Source organism: Rana temporaria, chromosome 9, assembly GCF_905171775.1.
Source record: "Rana temporaria chromosome 9, aRanTem1.1, whole genome shotgun sequence".
NCBI classification, from domain to species: Eukaryota; Metazoa; Chordata; class Amphibia; order Anura; family Ranidae; genus Rana; species Rana temporaria.
In genome coordinates, this window is record NC_053497.1 from 143,131,778 (window position 1) to 143,151,938 (window position 20,161).

The window sequence follows — 20,161 nt, forward strand, 5'->3', positions numbered from 1 at the left end:
GTTGAATACACCGCTCCTAAATTGCCCCTTCCCATTGAGGCGCTTTTTTAATGCCAAAGCACCTGAAAACACCCCAGTGTGAAAGGGGTCTTAGCGGAGCTTTACCAGCATTTTTCGGGTGTTGGCAGTGTGAAATGGCTCTGAAAGCTATCTGTCTTTCACATTGGGATGGCAGATGAGGCTTCTTTCAGGGGCTTTACAGGCGCCAAAGCCTAAAAAAAGCCCCAGTGTGTAAGGGGTCCAAGTCCTAGCTTGTGCAGCTTAGGTTAGTTCCCATGTAGTAGAGATCATCATGATCCTTGGGCCCCTTTCACACTGGGGCAGGAGGTGCGCTGGCGGCGCTATGCCGTCGGAAATTGAGGCAGTTTTAACCCCGGCTAGCGGCCGAAAAAGGGTTAATAAGGGTTAAAAAGAGGCGCATTGGTGGCGGTATTACCGCGGTTTCCCATTGCTTTCAATAGTAAGGAGCGGTGGAGGAGCGGTAAACACACCGCTCAAAACATGCTGCTAGCAGGACTTTTGGAGCGGTCCTGCTAGCGCACCGCTCCAGTATGAAAGCACTCGGGCTTTCACACTGAGACTGCAGGCAGGCGTTTTTCAGGCGTTTTTCAGGCACTATTTTTACCGCTAAAACGCTTGAAAAACTCCCTCAGTGTGAAAGGGGTCTAACTCCTCCAATAGCAGAATGGATTGCATCCTGCAAACAGAATGCAGGAGATTTACTGAATGGATGAACTGCAGAGCAAGTGACCCGCGATAGGAGCTGTACTCCAGCTGGAAGTGGAAGTCTAGTGCTGGATGATTTGCTTAATTTATTGCACAGGGTGAATGAAAGTACACACGGCACACACTTGGCACTAATTTAATTTCACAGTGCATATGTGCAAATATTGTTTTTGGCCAAAGTTCCGCTTTAAGTGAATTTTTGCTTTGTTAAATGCTGCGATTATACCATTTTTCACACACTTAAATACACCATTAATTTAGTTTATTGGCAATGCTTCTCATGATTACCTATGTAGTGTAGAAACAAATCGTCAAAGCAGTATTAAACTGCAAAAAAAACGAAAATAAATTGGGCCTTGCAAGATAATGTGCACTTATGCATCACATACTAGCACATTATGACACTTCCCTTAAAACAAAGCCCTGCCTCCAGTGGCGCGCTGTCACCGCGGACAAGATTTCCGTCTTCATCTGGTTTTTCTTTTGGGTTCATGGGCATTGCATTTTCTGAATGGATGCAAATGTTCTCTGATTGGATTAGGTGGGTGGTGACATCATGCTCTTTACCTCATGCAATCAGAGAATTCTTTGCATTAATTCGGAAAATGTACAAAATGGCACCTGTGCTGAGCAGCCGACCTCCTGTGTTCAGAATGCAGCACAGCAGCCATTCGGCGACTCACAAGTAAGGGGACATCACTGGAGTAGCTTCCAGGAGGATTGTCCAGGTATGGTATATACATGGGGCCAGATCCACATAGAAATGGATAGGCGCAGCGTATCAGAGATACGCTACGCCGCCGTAACTTACCTGGCTTTAAGTCAAATCCTGGAAGAATTTGCGCCGTAAGTTACGGCGGTGTAGTGTATTTCTGGCGGCGGAATTCAAATAGGCGATTAGGGGGCGTGATTCATTTAAATGAAGCGCGTCCCCGCGCCGATTGAACTGCGCATGCTCCGTTTTGAAATTTCCCGCCGGGCTTTGCGCGAAATGACGTTGCAACTACGTCATTTTTTAACTTAGACGTGACTTACGTCCATCCCTATTCACGGACGACTTACGCAAAAAATAAATAAATTCTAATTTCGACGCGGGAACGACGACCATACTTAACATGGCAAGTCTATCTATACGCCGCAAAATAGCAGCTTTAACTATACGCCGGAAAAAGCCGTCTAGAGACGATGTAAGAGAATGCGACGGCCACGCGTACGTTCGTGGATCGTCTGAAAAAGCTAATTAGCATACCCGACGCGGAAAACGACGCGAACTCCACCCAGCGGACGCCGAAGTATTGCATCTACGATCCGAAGGCGTACGCCTGTTGGATCGAACCCAGATGCCATCGTATCTTGGTTTGAGGTTTCAAACTAAAGATACGACGCGGGTAATTTGAAAGTACGCCGGCGTATCAGTAGATACGCCGGCGTACTCTCTCTCTCTGAATCTGGCCCATAGTTGCATTGGTCCATACCAGGAATTCCATATCTGGAATCCCCCCCCCCCCTCTTTTTCCCCACAGTCCTTCTCTTCAATGAAGATGGGAAAGTAGGACTTTGTTTGGGGAAGGTAGTGGACCCTACGGCTGAGTGCTGCGGATGGAGTTTTAGGTGATACAGGAGAACAGGTAATCTGTAGTGCCAACATGGATGACACTGGGAGCTAGAGCAGGAGATTTCCCAGGGCACAGAATCTAAGAGCCAGCGGGTGTTCACCAGAGGCCCCTAGTGGTGGGAATGGATTTAGCTGCAGTCTGGCTCCAGGTCGCGACCCCTAGGGCCTCCCAGCTCACGGTCATGGTAGACTACAGGGTGGAAGAAAGGAAGCAGCAGACTACAACAACAAAGGATAGTCAAGAGATGGCCAAACCTCGAGACAACAAGCAGATAAGGATGTGTGAGTACCCTGATGTTATGTTTTCTAAATACATTTTTAAACTAGCAATAATGCACTATCCAGCCTCTCTCTTGTTTTAAAATTGAGGACAACTTCTCTTTTGTGGACCAAACTGTTGGTGGTGAGCACATTCACACGGGGGGGGGATCACTATCTATGCATTTGTAAGGTTCAGTATCACATAGCTAGCTCTGCATTTTTTGTATATATGTTTTGACTGATTATGGGATTGTGATCAATGCTTAGCGGCTGTGAATTAGCCCTTTGTTTCACAGGAATTGTTATATCACACCTGACTTTAGGTTGTAACCTCAGGTTACTTTAGGCTTGATTCACACCTATGCATGTTGCTTTTGAGCGTTTTTGCGGCGCTTGCTCCTTTTTCGACACGCGTTTTTACCGCGATTTGCGTTTTGCTTTTTCTTTTTTTTTTACATTTCCTTTAACAACCAGATATAAACAAGTAAAAAAAAAAAAAAAACGCTGTACTTGCGTTTTGGATGCGGGTCCATTGAATTCTATTACATGCAAAACACTGCTTTTTGAAGGAAAAAAAGTCCCCAACCCTTTCCAAAAACGCAGAGGCACAAAAAAGCATTGATGTGAACATGTTAAAAATGTCCCTGCATTTCTGCAAAATGCATCAAAAAACACATTAGTGTGAATGGAGCCTTATACCTGATGCTGATTGCAGTCTCAAGTTGCTCTGGAGCAGCTTGCGGCTGGCAAAATCATTCCATCCGCCCCCCCCCCCCCCCGTGCCGTTGAGTGTGTGTCTGCGGCAGGGCCGGTACAAGGCAGGGGCGGGCGGGGAGAGTGCCCTGGGCGCTACCATTTAATATAGGAGGGGGGGCGCAGCCACAAGTTCTGCCATGGCCGCCCGCCAGTGTGTCACTTGGCTGTGTCATTACATAGCGAGCTGGCAGCGGCACTGAACATGCATGTGCTGAGGGCGCTCCTCCGAGTGCGGACTGTCACCTCCCCTCCCTTCACTGTGGAGGTTACTGTCTCCCCCCTACGGAGGAGTCTCGTAGTCCCTCCCTGCCAGCGGCGTGACGTCACTCCACTCACGGCCGGAGGCGAGGTGGGAGCTGGAGAGGAGCGCTGTGCACAGGGAGCTGTGACTAACAGCCTGTAGGCTGTGCCCGAGCTAGAGGAGCCGAGGACCCGTCTCGAGGAGCCTGCCTGGCTCTAGCTGAAGCTAGCACTGTGCTACAGAGCAGACGTTGTAAAGTAAGCAGAAGTTGAACTTAGAGCAGATAAATAAATGGCTGGATGGGGGGGAAGCTGGCTGAGGCAAGGTTAATGACCACTACTGTGTATTATAAAAAAAAACCAGCAGATAAAATATGGTTTTGAGTTATTTTAAATGAGCCATGCTTGCCATCTGACTTGCATTGTTGCTGCCCTCTGTTCATGTGTTCCCAAAGTGGCACCCCCACTGTGAAAGTGCATAAAATTGGAGTATGAACTGTATGCGAATTAACCACTTAAGCCCCGGACCATTATGCAGGTTAAGGATCTTGCCCCTTTTTGCGATTCGGCACTGCGTCGCTTTAACTGAAATTTTGCGCGGTCGTGCGACGTGGCTCCCAAACAAAATTGGTGTCCTTTTTTTCCCACAAATTCAGCTTTCTTTTGGTGGTATTTGATCCCCGCTGCGGTTTTTATTTTTTGCGCTATAAACAAAGATAGAGCGACAATTTAGAAAAAAATGCAATATTTTAACTTTTTGCTATAATAAATATGCCCCAAAAAGATATAAAAAAATATTTTTTTCCTCAGTTTAGGCCGATACGTATTCTTCTACATATTTTTGGTAAAAAAATCGCAATAAGCGTTTATCGATTGGTTTCGATTGGTTTGAAACAACATTGATTCTTTCTTAAAAACAAGGGGGGGGCGCAGTTTGCCATCTTCGCCCTGGGCACCAAATGGCCTTGTCCCAGCACTGGTCTGCGGAGCTGTCAGAAGGAGCCGATGTTTACCTTGTAGTTCCGGCTCCTTCTGACTAGGGGTGCAACGGATCGTCACCGATCCGTGATCCGAACGGGTCACCCCGTGTGGATCGGCACACCCCACAATCCGCGGAGCGCTCCGGAGCCTCGGCCTAGGAAAGTCCCCGGGTTCGGCCTAGCGTCGGAGCGGCGGCCATCTTGGTACACCCGGCATCGGCCATCCTCTCTGTTCGCACCCACAGAGGAGGAGGAGCCCGCGCTCGAGGGAAACACACGCCGCTGTCTGAGGTCTGCACTACTGTGGGGGTTACTGTCTGAGGTCTGCACTACTGGGGGGGGTTACTGTCTGAGGTCTGCACTACTGGGGGGGGTTACTGTCTGAGGTCTGCACTACTGTGGGGGTTACTGTCTGAGGTCTGCACTACTGTGGGGGTTACTGTCTGAGGTCTGCACTACTGTGGGGGTTACTGTCTGAGATTTTTTTTTTTTTTTTTTGCTGATCCGAAAAATGATCCGATCCGTGACTCCTGATCTGAGGAACGATCCGAACCGTGAGTTTTTTGATCCGTTGCACCCCTACTTCTGACAGTGCGAGTCACAGCAGATTGTGTTTTGGGGATTGGGGGAATCTCATTGTGGGGATTGTGTTTTTGTATCTACCATGACACAAAAACGTATACGTCTGGCATGCATTTTTTTCCAGGACTGCTTTGCATTCCCAGTCAGGACCAACTCAGAGGATAGTCAGTGCCAGGGAGGCAAAAGTGTTAACACACACTGGATAGTTAGTTATTACAACTATAAAAAGTGGTGTGCGATCATTATCAGTAATGAAAAAAGTGAATCTGGAGCGTCATTACAGCTCAAAACATGCTAAACTCAGCGAATTGGGAGGCCAATTGCGCCTGGATAAAATCAATGCTCTTCAGCGGAGTTTGGAAACACAACAAGCCACTTTCACTAGACCTCGTTATGACAGAGACAACGTTATTCAGACGAGTTTATGTAGTGAGTGAGCTAATCGCAAAGAAGCTCAGGCCTCATGTAGAGGGAGAGTTTGTGAAAGAGTGCATGGTTGCTGCTGCGGAGTTGTTAGCGCCAGACAAAGAGAAATTGTTTCAGAGTGTTAGTTTGTCTCGGAGAACTGTCTCAGAACGGATTACTAACTTGGCACAAGATATTGAAAAAACATTGAAGGATTCTGCAGGAGATTTCCAATTTTTCTCTCTGGCTTGTGACGAGACAACGGACATAACAAATACTGCTCAACTGGCTGTTTTTGTTCATGGGATAACTGCAGAGTTTGACATACGAGAGGAACTGCTTTCACTGGAAGCTATGCATGACACTACAAGAGGTGAGGACTTGTTTGAGAGACTTGTTTTATCAATGAAAAAACTTGAGCTAACTTTTGAAAAGTTTAAGTGGCCTTACTACAGATGGAGCTCCAGCCATGGTTGGCTCACAAAAAGGGTTAGTTGCCTTTGTCAAGAAAGAACTGAGTCGTCTCAATCTTGATCCAAATGATTTAATTATATTCCACTGCATCATACACCAAGAAAGTCTCTGTGCACAATCGTTGCGATTCAACAATGTGATGTCAACTGTAGTGTCATGCATAAATTTTATCAAAACCAGAGGGCTTAACAGCCGCCAGTTTAAGGAGTTACTAAGTGATCTTGGCTCTGAGTATGGTGATCTTGTTTATCACTGTGAAGTGCGGTGGCTAAGTCGCGGGAACATGCTCAGGAGGTTTTACGAGCTGCAGAATGAAGTCAAGCAGTTTAGGGAGATGACGGCAAAACCTGTCATGGAACTCACCGATAGCAAGTGGCTGTGTGATCTAGAATTCATGGTGGACATTACCAAGTACCCCTCCGAGCTGAACGTCAAGCTGCAGGGCCCCAACCAGCTTCTCAGCTCACTGCTTTTAAATCATTTGAAGGTAAATTAAAGCGGTGGTTCACCCTGCAGAACAACATTTCAGCATAAAATTCGGCATAGTAGCGCGAGCTACAGTATGCCTGTCCTAATTTTTTTATCCCCGTACTCACAGTGTAATCGTACATAGACGATTCCGTCTGCCGCGGGGAATGGGTGTTCCTAGCAAGAGGGAGGGTGATTGACGGCCGGCTCTGGCACGTCACGCTCCCCGAAGACAGCCGGAGTAGGTCTCGGCTCTTCATGGCGCCTGCGCACAGGCTATGCGCAGGCTCCGTGAAGAGCCAAGCCTATTTCGGCTATTTACGGAGAAGCGTGACGTGCCAGGGCTGGCCGTCAATCACCTTCCCTCTCCATAGGAACGCCCATTCCCCGGAATCTTCAATATCCAATTGCACAGTGAGTACGGGGATAAAAAAATACAGACAGGCATACTGTAGCTCGCGCTACTATGCCGAATTTAATGCTAGAGGGAAATTTTTTTTTTTTTTTTATATAGGGTGAACCCCCGCTTTAAGGTTGTGGAAAGTGCAACTCGAGAAGAATAACACGGTGCATTTCCCCACTCTGGAAGGACAAAAGCCTTCTACGACACAAGAATATGCTGGTGAATGTGCAAAACTAATTAAGGCATTTAATGAAAGATTCAAGGATGTGAAAAGTAAACAAATGGAATTGAACATATTTGCTACACCTTTCAATGTGGAACCAGCTGATGTGCCTGATAACCTACAACACGAAATAATTCAGCTGCAAAGCGATGATGTGCTGAAAGCTAGGTACAACAACCTCCCACTGCTTGAGTTCTACAAGCATTACATAAGTAATGATGAATTCCCAACTTTAAGAAGACATGCATTAAAATATGCATCTGTGTTTGGAATAACTTACTGCTGAGAGCAGTTCTTTTCAAAACTTACCATCGCAAAGAGTCGACTGCGCTGCAGACTGACCGACGCAAACCTGGAAAACCAGTTGCAAGTAGCAACATTATCAATATCGGCCAACATCACACACCTCGCCAAAGAGAAGCAGTTCCAGCCATCACATTAGCGGTTAGTTAATTAAATGTTTGACCAAATATGTGGTGACAGTTCATGTCCTTGTTTATTGACAGCCTTATTTTTTTTACATGTCCATTGTGTTTCCTTTTGTTCTTTATTTGTAAAAATGGAGAATATAAATAAAGATTATACAAAAAAAATGTTTGACCAAATATAACAGGCTAATTTTTAAGTTGATCATTTTGTACGGCCCCCGAATGATGTTACAAAAATCCAAATGGCCCTTGACAGAAAAAAGGTTCCCCACCCCTGCTCTAGAGTAGCTTGCAAGATTTATATATTTTTATATTGATTTATATCCATCCTGGCGACCAATCAATATACGATAATTGGGATTTTTTTTTACCAAAAACATGTAGAAAAATACATACTGGCCTAAACTAAGGAAGAAATAAGTATTTTTTTAATTGTTGCTCTTTTTTTTGTTATAGTAAAAAATATATATATATATTATATATATATTTTCAAAATTGTTGCTCTTTTTTTGTTTATAGCGCAAAAAATAAAAACGGCAGATGTGATCAAATACCACCAAAAGAAAGATCTATTTGTGGGGAAAAAAGGAACGTCAATTTCGTTTGGGTACAACATCGCACAACCGTGCAATTGTCCATTAAAGCGGTGCATTGCCGTATCGCAAAAAATGGCCTGGTCAGGAAGTGGGTAAATTCTTCCGGTCCTTAAGTGGTTAAAGCATGACATGTTAGCCATTTAGTTACTCGGTGTAACATCCTCTTTATATTTAACAAAAAAATGGAGGTATATATATTGTGCTTTTTTTTTTTTTTTTTTTTTATTCATTAAAGTGTATTTTTGCCCCAGTATGTGTTTTAAAAACTGCTGCGTAAATACCGTGTGACATAAAAATTTTCAACGATTGCTATTTTATTCTCTAGGGTCTCTCTCTCTCTCTATCTATATATATATATATATATATATATATATATATATATATATATATATATATATATATATATATATATATATATAATGTGTTTGGGGGTTATAATGTAATTTTGAGAGCACCCGGCTCAGGCTCTGAGGCTCACTGTGAGGCTGAGCTGGGTGCCTGTCCAGGCTTGTGGGCAGATCCTGACCATATGGTCGTGATCTTTTCCCAGCTCGAAAGGCTCTGTAACATCAGCCGACAGCGAACTTCAGCCCACTGTCTGCTGAAAATGGGTCACAGGAGTGCAGAACTAACTGCCCTCCTTTGAACCACAGGAAAAGTACAGCTAAACGAGCTTTGGCTGTACTTCTCCTTTTTAAGGATTGGTTTGCGCAAAAGTTAATAAGACCAAAAGTCACATGATCTTGGTATTATATTTTCTGGCATGTGACACACTCTACAGTAGAATCTTACAGTTGATATTTTCTTAATAAAGTATATTTGTGATGGGAACCACAAAATGGAAGATGGTTCATAAAAGCACAATATGCAATCTCTGTATTCAATATTCTTATTAAACGATAACAAAAATACTGATGGTAAATATTTTTTCTGTACAATAGTTGTATAAGTGTAGTAAGTTTCCTTATTTTAACCTTTATATTGGGTATTGTAGATGACTATACTTTTATGACTCATATTTTGTTTTTTTGACAGAGTTATCCCTAACGCTAAGCATTTTGAGGCTGCATGTTAATTAGGCAATATTGGCGTGCACAGGTTAAAGGGTCACTAAAGGAAAAAAAAATTGAGCTAAATAGCTTCCTTTACCTTACTGCAGTACTGGTTTCATGTCCTCATTGTTCGTTTTTGCTTTGAAGTTGCTGTAATTCTGCTGTGATCTCCACACTTCCTGGTTGTCGGTTTCCTTATAGCCATCATACTGGGAGCTTTTCACGATGGTCTAAGCTGTCATTACTGTGTGTCTAAAAACAAAACACTGCCCTGGATTTGTTTGTTTTTGTTCTGTGGGTCTCTTTACTTCACAGAAACATGAAACCAGTTTAAAAACTAAAGTGAAACTGTAGGCACATTAATATGATTGAATTTAATCTATTTTTAATCATTTTTAAAAGGAATCCGTTAACTTTTATGTCTCTATACCCTGTAAACAGTCATTTCAGCAAAACATTTTTTTTCCTTTAGTGATCCTTTAAGCTTAGAGACAGGTACAGCGATGGATAAGAAGCTCCAAACAGAAGAGGTATTGTACAGATCTAAGCGATTGTAACTCTTCTCCTTCTCTTGTTCCATCTCCTCTGCTCCGGTCCCCTGCTCTATCTATAACCTGTCTAACAGATTATAAAAACAGCTGATTGAAAGTGACTTTCATGTATATTTATCTGTCACTTTGCTAATTCGATCTCTGGAAAGAAACTCTGTTCTTTAAAAAGGATGTACTTGCAAAGAAGCAAGGGATTACCTATCTGTCCTGCTGTCTCCGCCCCCAAACACCGATACAATGCGGGTAAACTCCAGCTAAAGTGTCTTCTAAATCTGACACTTCCGCAAGTGTCAATATCCTACGTCCCCATAACACGTGATCGACACTCCTGGAAGTGTCACTATCGGGAGAAACTTAGGCCATATGTTGATTGAAATTTGGCAAGTTCAGCAGGGACCAGCTAAATTTCATTCAGTGTGTAGCCTTACCCCCTTAAAGGGAAGTTCCAGCCTTTTGGTGTTTATTAAAAGTCAGCAGCTACAAAAAGTGTAGCTGCTGACTTTTAATAAACAGACACTTACCTGCTCCACGGTCCAGTGACGCTGCCGCTCCGCTCCTCAAAATTCATGGCAAACGTGGCATGTAAGGGGGTGAGGAGTGCTTAAAGCGGAAGTTCCACTTTTGGGTGGAACTCCGCTTTAACAGAAGTTGATCTTTTGATACATTTCTGTGGAAAGGACATTAAAAAATGTCCTTAATCAGCAGCTGCAGTCACTGATCAGTATTTCCTGAACACAATGGGGGGTTATTTATGAAAGGCAAATCCACTTTGCACTACAAGTGCAATGTGCACTTGAAATTGCACGCACTTGGAAGTGCAGTCGCTGTAGATCCGAATGGGGACATGCAAGGAAAATAAAAAACAGCATCTTAGCTTGCACATGATTGGATAATAAAATCAGAACAGCTTCCCCTCATTTCAGATCTACACCTCAGATTTACAATGATTGCACTTCCAAGTGCACTTTGCACTTGTAGTTTGCACTTGTAGTGCAAAGTGGATTTGCCTTTTGTAAATAACCCCCAGTGTACTGGCTGGGGGGATTCCTCCATCCAGCTCCTTTGTATGAATGGAAGAATCTGTTCTTCTAGCTGAATGGGAAAAAAATTAACTTTGTACGGCTGAATCAGAGCAGTGTTCTACAGTGCAGATGAAACCTTTTATAAGGAAAATTTGTGTAAATGACATAACACCCTTTCTCGATCAATTTCTACTCCTCTATGCAGAAAATCTTCCTCTACTGTATGCTTTGTCACAGCTTTCACAAAATACCCCACATAAGCTTCATGTTGTATGGTTTTGTAGCTTACACAGAGTTGAGGATGTCACTTCCCTCCATCATATGACAAGTTTCAGGCCTGGGGATTGGCTGCCCAGGCCTGAGCACTGCATCATGGGAGGAGTTCCAATAAAAGTTGTATTTTGCATAAGCTGTGATAAAGGGAGGAATGGTGGAGCATCACTGCAAAGGTAAGTACACGTAGGTCCGGGGTGGGCTAGCAGGAGACTTTCTTACTTTGCCCTGTACAAAGTGACTTATTTTTTATTAATTTTTTAAGTTTTGTGTTTGAGGGTTGTAATTATAGATGCATATGGAGGCAGATAGAAAATATATATATATATATATATATATATATATAATATTACACAGTGGTTGTTTCACACTTGTCTGATCCGTTGGACGAACTCTGCTAACTCCGCAGGGGATCGCTCCGCTGATTCCCTGCTAAGAAGGTGAAATTCGCCTGCCCATAGACGTCAATGGGCGGCCCACTCAGATCCACCTCAAAGGGGCCTTATGCCGCGTACACACGATTGGAAATTCTGACAAGAAAACCGTGTATTTTTTCTGACAGAATGTTGGCTCAAACTTGTGTTGCATACACGGTCACACAAATCTTGTCAGAATTCCGACCGTCAAGAACGCGGTGACTTTCAAGACATACGACGAGCCGAGATCATTGAAGTTCAATAGGCCGTTTGGTTCTTCTGCTTGATTCTGAGCATGCATGTTTTTTTGTGCGTCGGAATTGCATACAGATGAGCGGATTTTCCGATACTCCATTTTTTCAACTGAAATAGTTCCTATTTGCTCTCAATCTTTTTTTTTTTTGGAGGAAATTCCGACAGCAAAAGTCCGATGGAGCATACACACGGTCGGAAGTGGGTTGGTCAGTATACTTTTGTTGAGATTGGGTGGACTATGAGGAGACACTGTTCATTCTGGTGTATGTACAGTATGTATTTCCATGTGTGAAACAATGTGTGACTCATTCCCCTGCCACATAACACAACTGGTACTTGGTTACTTAGGTTTTCAGTGCTGTCAAATAGAAGCAGGGAAAAAGAGTTCTTAGTCGGGTGTAAGTTGCAAATTTTGACATACAGTAGACTTTTCTCACCTCACCCCAATACCTGTTGCTTTGCCCTGCATGAGTCAAGTCAGGTCCACTTTTGGCCTTTTCCACACTAGCTATTGAACCCGACTGTGAGTGATCAGTAATACTCAACTAACCCTCTCCTCCTATGGTGTCTCTCCTTGCTAGCAGTGAAGATCCCTCAGCATGTCAGGCAGTGAGGAAGCAGTTGCAATTGGGCAGTGTGACAGACCCTTGACCTCAACAGGACTATGCCTGGCATAAATGCTTTTTTGTCTGGAACCAGCACGATCCAAGGTTTCTTAGCCCACCCAGTCACTTGTCGAGACAGCAGTGTAGGGTGGAAAAACATCAGACTCTTTATTCAAACACATGTACATAGTGGTATCACTCAGGGGACATCCCCCTTCCCTTTGATTCAGCATGGGGTAAACTATCCAATCAGCAATAAGGGACACACAGGTATTCAAACATTTCAACAATATACCACCTTATCAGGTGTTGGAGGAATACCCCCTCTCCTCCCTGCCACCGGTCTTCCTGCAAGATACACATAATACAAACAGTAAAGAGGAGACGGGTGTGGTAACAATGGTGGCCGATAATAGTTCCACAAGCATGGCTTGGAGAAGCATGACTGCCTGGTAACTCAAGCTGAAGCTCATACCATAGTCCAGCACTTGGAAAGGTGAAATTTATCTTCATATATTCCTTGAGGGATATTGTTCAGGAATATTACTGCCCAAAGTGAAAAAGTTCCTTCAGCAAAAACTGCACACACACAGAAGCCAGGACAACAGTCCTGGAGTCCGGTGTGGTTGTACAATGAGTTGGGTTAGGCAGACCCAACAGAGATTCTTAGTCACCCTGTGCCCCTAATAGAGACAGGGTAACTTACACATAGGAGGGGCCGAAGGAGCTGGACAAGGAGCTTCCAGTGCTCTCCAAGGTAAGCTGGGTTCCACCAGCCCCCTTGCCCAAAGTGACTCCCGTCACAGGAGGGCGTTCTCACTTCAGTGTTTTATGGCCTAGAGTAGAAGTTGCATAAGTCAAGTATTTTGTATTTAGGTAGGAGGTTATTGTGCAAACTCTTTAGTACATGTCTTTCTGAGGTCTTGTGCATGCACTTGACAAGGGAATGTTCCATACCTGGTTTCCATTTCATTATGGCTGCAAAACCATAAAAAAATTGTTTACATTTTTTGGGTTTACTGTTTGAAAAGAAGTCTGGGCATATGACAGGAAACTAAAACTGTCTTTGTTCTTCTGTCTGGAATTAGTCATTCTGCACAATAATATAGTTTAATAATCCAACAATGGGCACTCCCCTATCCATACAAAGCTTATTGCGTGCTTGTTGAGAACTGATTTGTAACCTTCGGCCCAGGCACTTTTTCCAGTATGCCAACATTTTTGATTTAGACAAGAGTAAACCTTTAAACTTGGTTTGCTTTATTTAATCTATTTTATTGCAAAGATAAATAATGTGCTGCCATCCTGCAAAGCAAGTCAGAGATGAGCTTTGAGCAGTTTAACGCAGTCCGACTAATAAAAGCTAGTTGTTATTGATTGATCTTTCTACTTGTACCTTACGGGTATAACAACAGTTCAGCTGATTAGCTTCAGACATCATCATTTTTTACACCATCTTATGCCGAAGTGGATAAACATGCTGAGGAAAGTTACTTGCATATCCATGAGCAAAGGAAGGTTTTATTTTTTAATTTTGCTCCTTTACCATGCTGAAAGTATATTGAGCCAGTTTTCCTTATAGGTACGTGATCACCATTATTCGGTATGTTTTTATATGGGAATGGGATAGGGACAGGGTCTCTCTTTAAAACAGCACTCCACACAGTATTTTTTCTTTTGTTTCCTTAATTTCCTTGGACTGGGGATAGGGTTTAAGTTCTCTGTTGATGTCTGGTTTCTTTGGGTCCTGCTTTGACTGATGCCACTTGACAGCAAGCTGAACTTCCCGGCTAGCGCTCAAGTGTGCAAATTCTAACTATTCCTCTAAGTATCCAACAGGCGCCTAATGACTTCCCCTTCATGGTGTTACTGGAAAGCTATATTTCAATCCCTAGAAATATATGGTTTACAGGCAAGCCATAGCTAACAGAGCAGGAATAGTGGTGGGGTAATTCTCACAATTGGAACCATTGACGTCAATAAAATCTAGTCTAGAGTTCATGAACATTTATACTGGGTAGGCCATACACTTAAATGCAGTTCAGCTTAAAGCTTTGGGGCATGAATCATATGCAGAGACCCTACTTAAGGAGGTCCCACAGCAAAAGGGTGGGATAAAATCGGACTAGGTTTACCTCAGGCTTTGGGTGGTAGGCTTTCTATTTAGGTGTGTCTTGTTCCCATCTAAAGGACCATATTTTCAATTAGATCAGGGGTTTTCAAACCTTCTAAGAAAAGGCCAGTTAACTGTCCTTCAGACTTAAAGCGGGGGTTCACCCTATTAAAAAAAAAAAAAAAAATTTTTTTTTTTATTCTAGCATAAAATTCGGCATCGTAGCGCGAGCTACAGTATGCCGGTCTTACATTTTTTATCCCCGTACTCACTGTGCTATTGTACATTGAAGATTCCGGGGAATGGGCGTTCCTATGGAGAGAGAAGGTGATTGACGGCCGGCCCTGGCACGTCACGCTTCTCCGGAAATAGCCGAAATAGGCTTGGCTCTTCACGGCGCCTGCGCATAGCCTGTGCGCAGGCGCCGTGAAGAGCCGAGACCTACTCCGGCTGTCTTCGGGGAGCGTGACGTGCCAGAGCCGGCCGTCAATCATCCTCCCTCTCCATAGGCACGCCCATTCCCCGCGGGAGTCGGAATCTTGAATGTACAATAGCACAGTGAGTACGGAGATAAAAAATGTAAGACCGGCATACTGTAGCTCGCGCTACTATGCCGAATGTAATGCTGCACTGTTGTTAAGGAGGGTGAACCACCGCTTTAAGTGGGGCCAGACTGTGACCATTGGGAGTAGAAAAGGTCCTGACATCGGTGGGAATAACCAATGCCCCATCGTTGGTGTCATTGAGAGGAATTGTGTCCTTTCATTGATGTCACTGGGTGGAATTGTGCCCCATTTTTGGTATCAGTAGATGTAAATCGTGCCCAAGCGCCAGATAAAAGCATGCAAAGTGCTGCATCTAGCCCCCTGCCCAGACACAGTTTGCAGACCACTGCATTAGAAAATGTAGGAGTTATCAAGGGGAGCTACAAGGTCTTCTGTAGTTGAGGACACATTCAGCAATATACCCTTTGCTTTGTTAAATGGGTAATACAGTTGACTGTTTTTCTGCATGTAAAGCAAACAGTATGCCGCCTCACAAAAGGCTGTTATTATTTACCAGTGCCCAGGACAACCAAATGTTTACAGGCTGTCATTACTTACCTCTGCCCAGTGTGACAAATGTTTAAAGAGCCATGCCCTGCTGGCATAGGCAGAGGGGTAATTTCCAATTAAAGTGGAAAAAGACAGAGCTCTGAATGCTGGCCATATGCACTTAAATTTGTTAGATGTTTTAAACCACTTTTAGCCGCTTTCATTTGAAAAATTTACCATGGGTGAATGCAACAAATTGCCACTAACTGTTTATATGGACTCCCTGAAAGATGCAAAGTGGCAGTGATAGATTGCTTTGAACCATTTTGATTATTTGTTGCGAATAAAAGCGGGATTAAAGTGGTTATCCTGGCTATATAATTAAAACTGTTCATGCTTTCCACCACAAATGTTTACTCATTTCAAGTACAAAAATGTGTTAAGTTACAATTTAGAATAATTGATTTGCACCTGATATTTAATCATTTGCTTTAAACCATTGTGGTTAACAGATGATCGAAGGCCTCAAATCTGCCTACTATGGGCTAGATTCAGATAGGTTACGCAGATCTAAAGATCCGCTAACCTATCTGATTTACATTACGCCGCCGAAATTTTTTGAGGCAAGTGCTTTATTCAGAAAGCACTTGCCTCTAAAGTTGCAGCGGCGTATCATTAAACCCCCCGGCGGAATTCAAATTCCGCGGCTAGGGGGCGTGTACAATTTAAATAAGGCGCGTCCCCGCGCCGATCGAACAGTGCATGCGCCGTCTGCAAATTTTCCCAGCGTGCATTGCTCCAAATGACATCGCAAGGACGTCATTGGTTTCGACGTTAACGTAAATTACGTCCGGCCGTATTCGCGAACGACTTACGCAAACGACGTAAAAAATTCAAAACTCGGCGCGGGAACGATGGCTATACTTAACATAGGATACGCCGCACTTAGGGGTAACTTTCCGCCGGAAAAAGCCGAACGCAAACGACGTAAAAAAAAAGCTCCGGGCGGTCGTTCGTTTCTGAATCGGCGTAAATGCTCATTTGCATATTCGACGTGTAAAAGATATGGAAGCGCCACCTAGCGGCCGGCCTGGAATTGCAGCCTAAGATCCGACGGTGTAAGTCACTTACACCTGTCGGATCTTAGGCATATCTATGCGTAACCTGATTCTATGAATCGGGTGCATAGATACGACGGCCGGACTCAGAGATACGACGGTGTATCAGGAGGTACGCCGTCGTATCTTCTTTCTGAATCCGGCCCTATGTGACTAGCATTTAGGTTACTAGTATATAAATAATGTTAATAGGTGGCCCGTAGAGATCCCTGGTCATTACAAGTTCTAAGAGGTATGTTTGTTGATCTCTACTGACATTCTACAATGTTTCTGGAAATCATTGGTCAGTGGTCTCCACTGACATGCTGCATATTCATACCATGAGGTCCATGGTAAGTGACCTCTACTGATGTTTTACAGGCTTATTCCAGGAGATCCAGAGTAAGAGGTCTCCACTGACACTCCTCTGCTGATGTTATATAGGCTTTTTCCAGGAGACACATCTTGAACAATGTCCACTGACATTCTATAGGCTTGTTTCTGGAAATCCAAGGCTAGTGGTATCCACTGATATTCTACAGGTTTGTTCTAGGAGATCAATAGTAAGCACTGTCCCTTGGGGTTCATAGTGGGTGGGTTCCATTGACATTTTACAGGCTTGTTTGTGATGATAGTGTATGGTTCCCACTGCCGCTCTACAGGTTCTTTCCAGGAGTATCCTAGTGAGTGGTCTCCACTGTCATTCTATAGGCTTGTTCACTGGGCAAAGTGCAATATGCAAATTACCATTGTTTTATTCATATCTGTGTCTTTGTTGGCAAGATTTCACTCTAACTTCCTGTCCTGCTGACCATACGAAGGGATATTTCCCCTAACAGTAACAGTATTTCAAAGCCTTTCCTACTTTATGAAAAAAAACTGTATATTTGTCTATATAAGTTTAGTATAATAATGTGCCTTATGCTTGCTGCTGTGTTCCCTATCTATTTTCTAACACTTTTTTTTGTTTGTTGTTGTGCAGCCCATTTAGTGGAAGTGGAGGACACATGCTTTAGAAACCACCTGATGTCAAATGCTAGACACCCTTGTGACCTAGTAGTCAGGAGCTAAGTGTCTCAGTCCTATTGCCTGTAGGCTTATTAAACCTATTGGCTGTAGGCCAGTGTTCCAGGGCACCAATAGGTTTGCTATTACAGGAGTAGAGATGATACAGATGCTGATTTCTCACACACTACTGGCCCAGTCATTAAAATGCCTGCCCTAATAGTGAATACCCCTTTGGCTACAAATCCTGTGTGTAGAAACTGTGTGTATTAGGTGATCTGCCAATTAAGACATTGAACTTGTCAGTATTGTGTATTATACATAAAGTCATAATGTATTTAATTTTTTTTTCCCATTCTGACGAGGTCTCCAAATATGTTTTTACTTTTGTAGACCAAGCCGGTCCGCTTAGTAAAGCCAGTGTCATTGGTGAAACTGCCAGGCAGGTACCTGGCACATCAGGAGGCATTGCCACATTTACCCATCCCTCCACTTCAGCAGACGCTGGATAAATATCTGTTGGCCTTGAAACCCTTGGTAAGTCAGGAGGAATGGAGCCACACCAACCAAATGGTGGACGAATTCCAGACTTCTGGAGTAGGCGAAAGGCTGCAGAAGAGCCTAGAGAGAAGAGCAAGGAAGACAGAAAACTGGGTAGGTAGACCATGCCATTTTACTAAAGATGCAACTTGGGACAAATTGTAAATTCACCCGTAGACATTCTAGTATTTGAAATGACATTGATGACTGTGTAAAGGCATTTATATCTCGGCTTACATTTTGTTTCTATGAAAGCCAGAGTTCCTGTTTTAAAGCAAAGAGTCTGTCTTTTTTCGAGATGTTGGTGTCTCTGTGACCTCCACTAACAAATGAATATGGAATACAGTACACGATTAAATACTTTGTCTATTTTGCACTATTTCAACAATAAATTAAGATCATCGAATCTTTAAAAAGTATATCAGTGCTACCAAAGAGTAAATAAAGTAGATAGCTTTGATCTCTCAAAAGGCAGCGGTAGCTGGCAGGTGTCCTTGAGAATACACCCATGCTTATTTGTTTACAGGACTGCAATACATGCATTTACATTGTCCTTAATTAAACCTGTTCAGACAACTTTATATGGGTCATCAGCAAATGTACCAATAAAAGCAATACCGTTGAGCACACTTCAATATAATGCTCCCAGGTACCTGGGTTACAGCACCATATACTGCAGTCATGTGACATGAGAAATTTGCTCCCTTCTGTGGGAAGGAGCAAGCAGAAAGGCTGAAGCTGCCAATGTAAGTGCTGATGTCAGTCCTGTAAGTGGTATATGTAAGTTGTAATAATTCAGCTTGGAGCCTTTATGAAAGTTAATGCCCAGTCCGTGGCAAAAAGGGCTGTCATTGTACATACTGGAGCCACCTTTTTAAGCTGATGAAAATAGTCACGTGGGGCAGATTCCAACTAGACAAGAGGGGAGTGAATGGGTACTAGGGGAGCATGTGCATTGTCGGTGGCAATGCAGCAGCCAGCGCATCATCTATGATAGTTTTGCCACAGGCAAGAGGGAAGCCCATAGAAGTGGCAGGATCAACCAAGTACTTTAAGTGGAATTTCCATCCCAAATTTTTTCATTATTGTGCTCATTAGACCTAAAAAAATAAAAAAAATGTTTTACTCACCTGGAAATGCCTGTTGCTATGCGGTCCCACGAAATCTACCTTCGGAATCACCTAGGATTCTGACATCTCTCTCAGCTCCTCAGCACGCTAATGCTCCTGGGAAATGTGTGTCATCATTTTCCAGGATGCAGTGCGCTTCCCCATTATAACTCCCCATCCAAGAAATCCAGGAAGTAAGTGCTTGTGGGCTTCACAATGCACACAAGCAAAATGACAACGGTATGGACATAGTTTCTAAAACATATTTTTTGAATAACTATGCGGAGCGGCGGCGGATTGTAAAATAGTAAGTGACCGGATTTATATTATAAAAAAACATGATGAAAGGACATACATTTAAAAAATGCTAATTGTGGTTGGAACCCCGCTTTAAAACCTTGACCAAATGTAATGATGAAAAGCTTCCTCTGTATAATACAGATAATACTTTTTATAGGCATAGACACACAAGTTTTTATGGCTTTAATGACCCTTTAAGATAGCAATACACAGCTTGATTGTCTTTCGTTCAGTCACAACAAATATGTCCAACATAACGCCTAAAATTGCGTCCCAAAATGCAGATGTTCAAACATCAGTACCATGTGCAAGAGGCCTAACAGTGTGGATGTAGGAATCCCCACTAACGGCTTTTGTATTCAGGTGGCCGCAACACTCACAGCTGCCTGAATACAATGGTGTTGCAGAACAGTGAATGCATCTCATAGGATGCAACCACCATTCATAGGATCATTTTCCACCAGGTTCCCCACTGCTTAAATTGTAGCCAGTTCAGCCAGAATCGGCCAAAGTGTAAACCTTCAATGGCCAGCTTTGAAATTGCCCACATGCATCTAGATATCTTCTCAAGAACACTGGGAGCCCCAAATCTCAGGAAGCTTAATAATGACAATACCAACACATTAATAGTG

The 20,161-nt window shown here is 43.3% G+C and overlaps 1 protein-coding gene across 3 annotated transcripts in view; it reads left to right on the top strand.

The window, feature by feature from the left end:
- Positions 1-20,161, top strand: part of CRAT (carnitine O-acetyltransferase) — a 65,227-nt gene that overhangs the window by 21,273 nt on the left and 23,793 nt on the right. For 2 of the 3 annotated variants that reach the window (XM_040324685.1, XM_040324682.1), the window contains exon 2: positions 17,974-18,234. In XM_040324685.1, the coding sequence (XP_040180619.1) occupies positions 17,974-18,234 (261 nt within the window). Of the gene's footprint in view, positions 1-9,681; positions 9,740-17,973; positions 18,235-20,161 lie in introns of all 3 variants that reach the window. The other variant, XM_040324683.1, reaches the window with a different exon arrangement.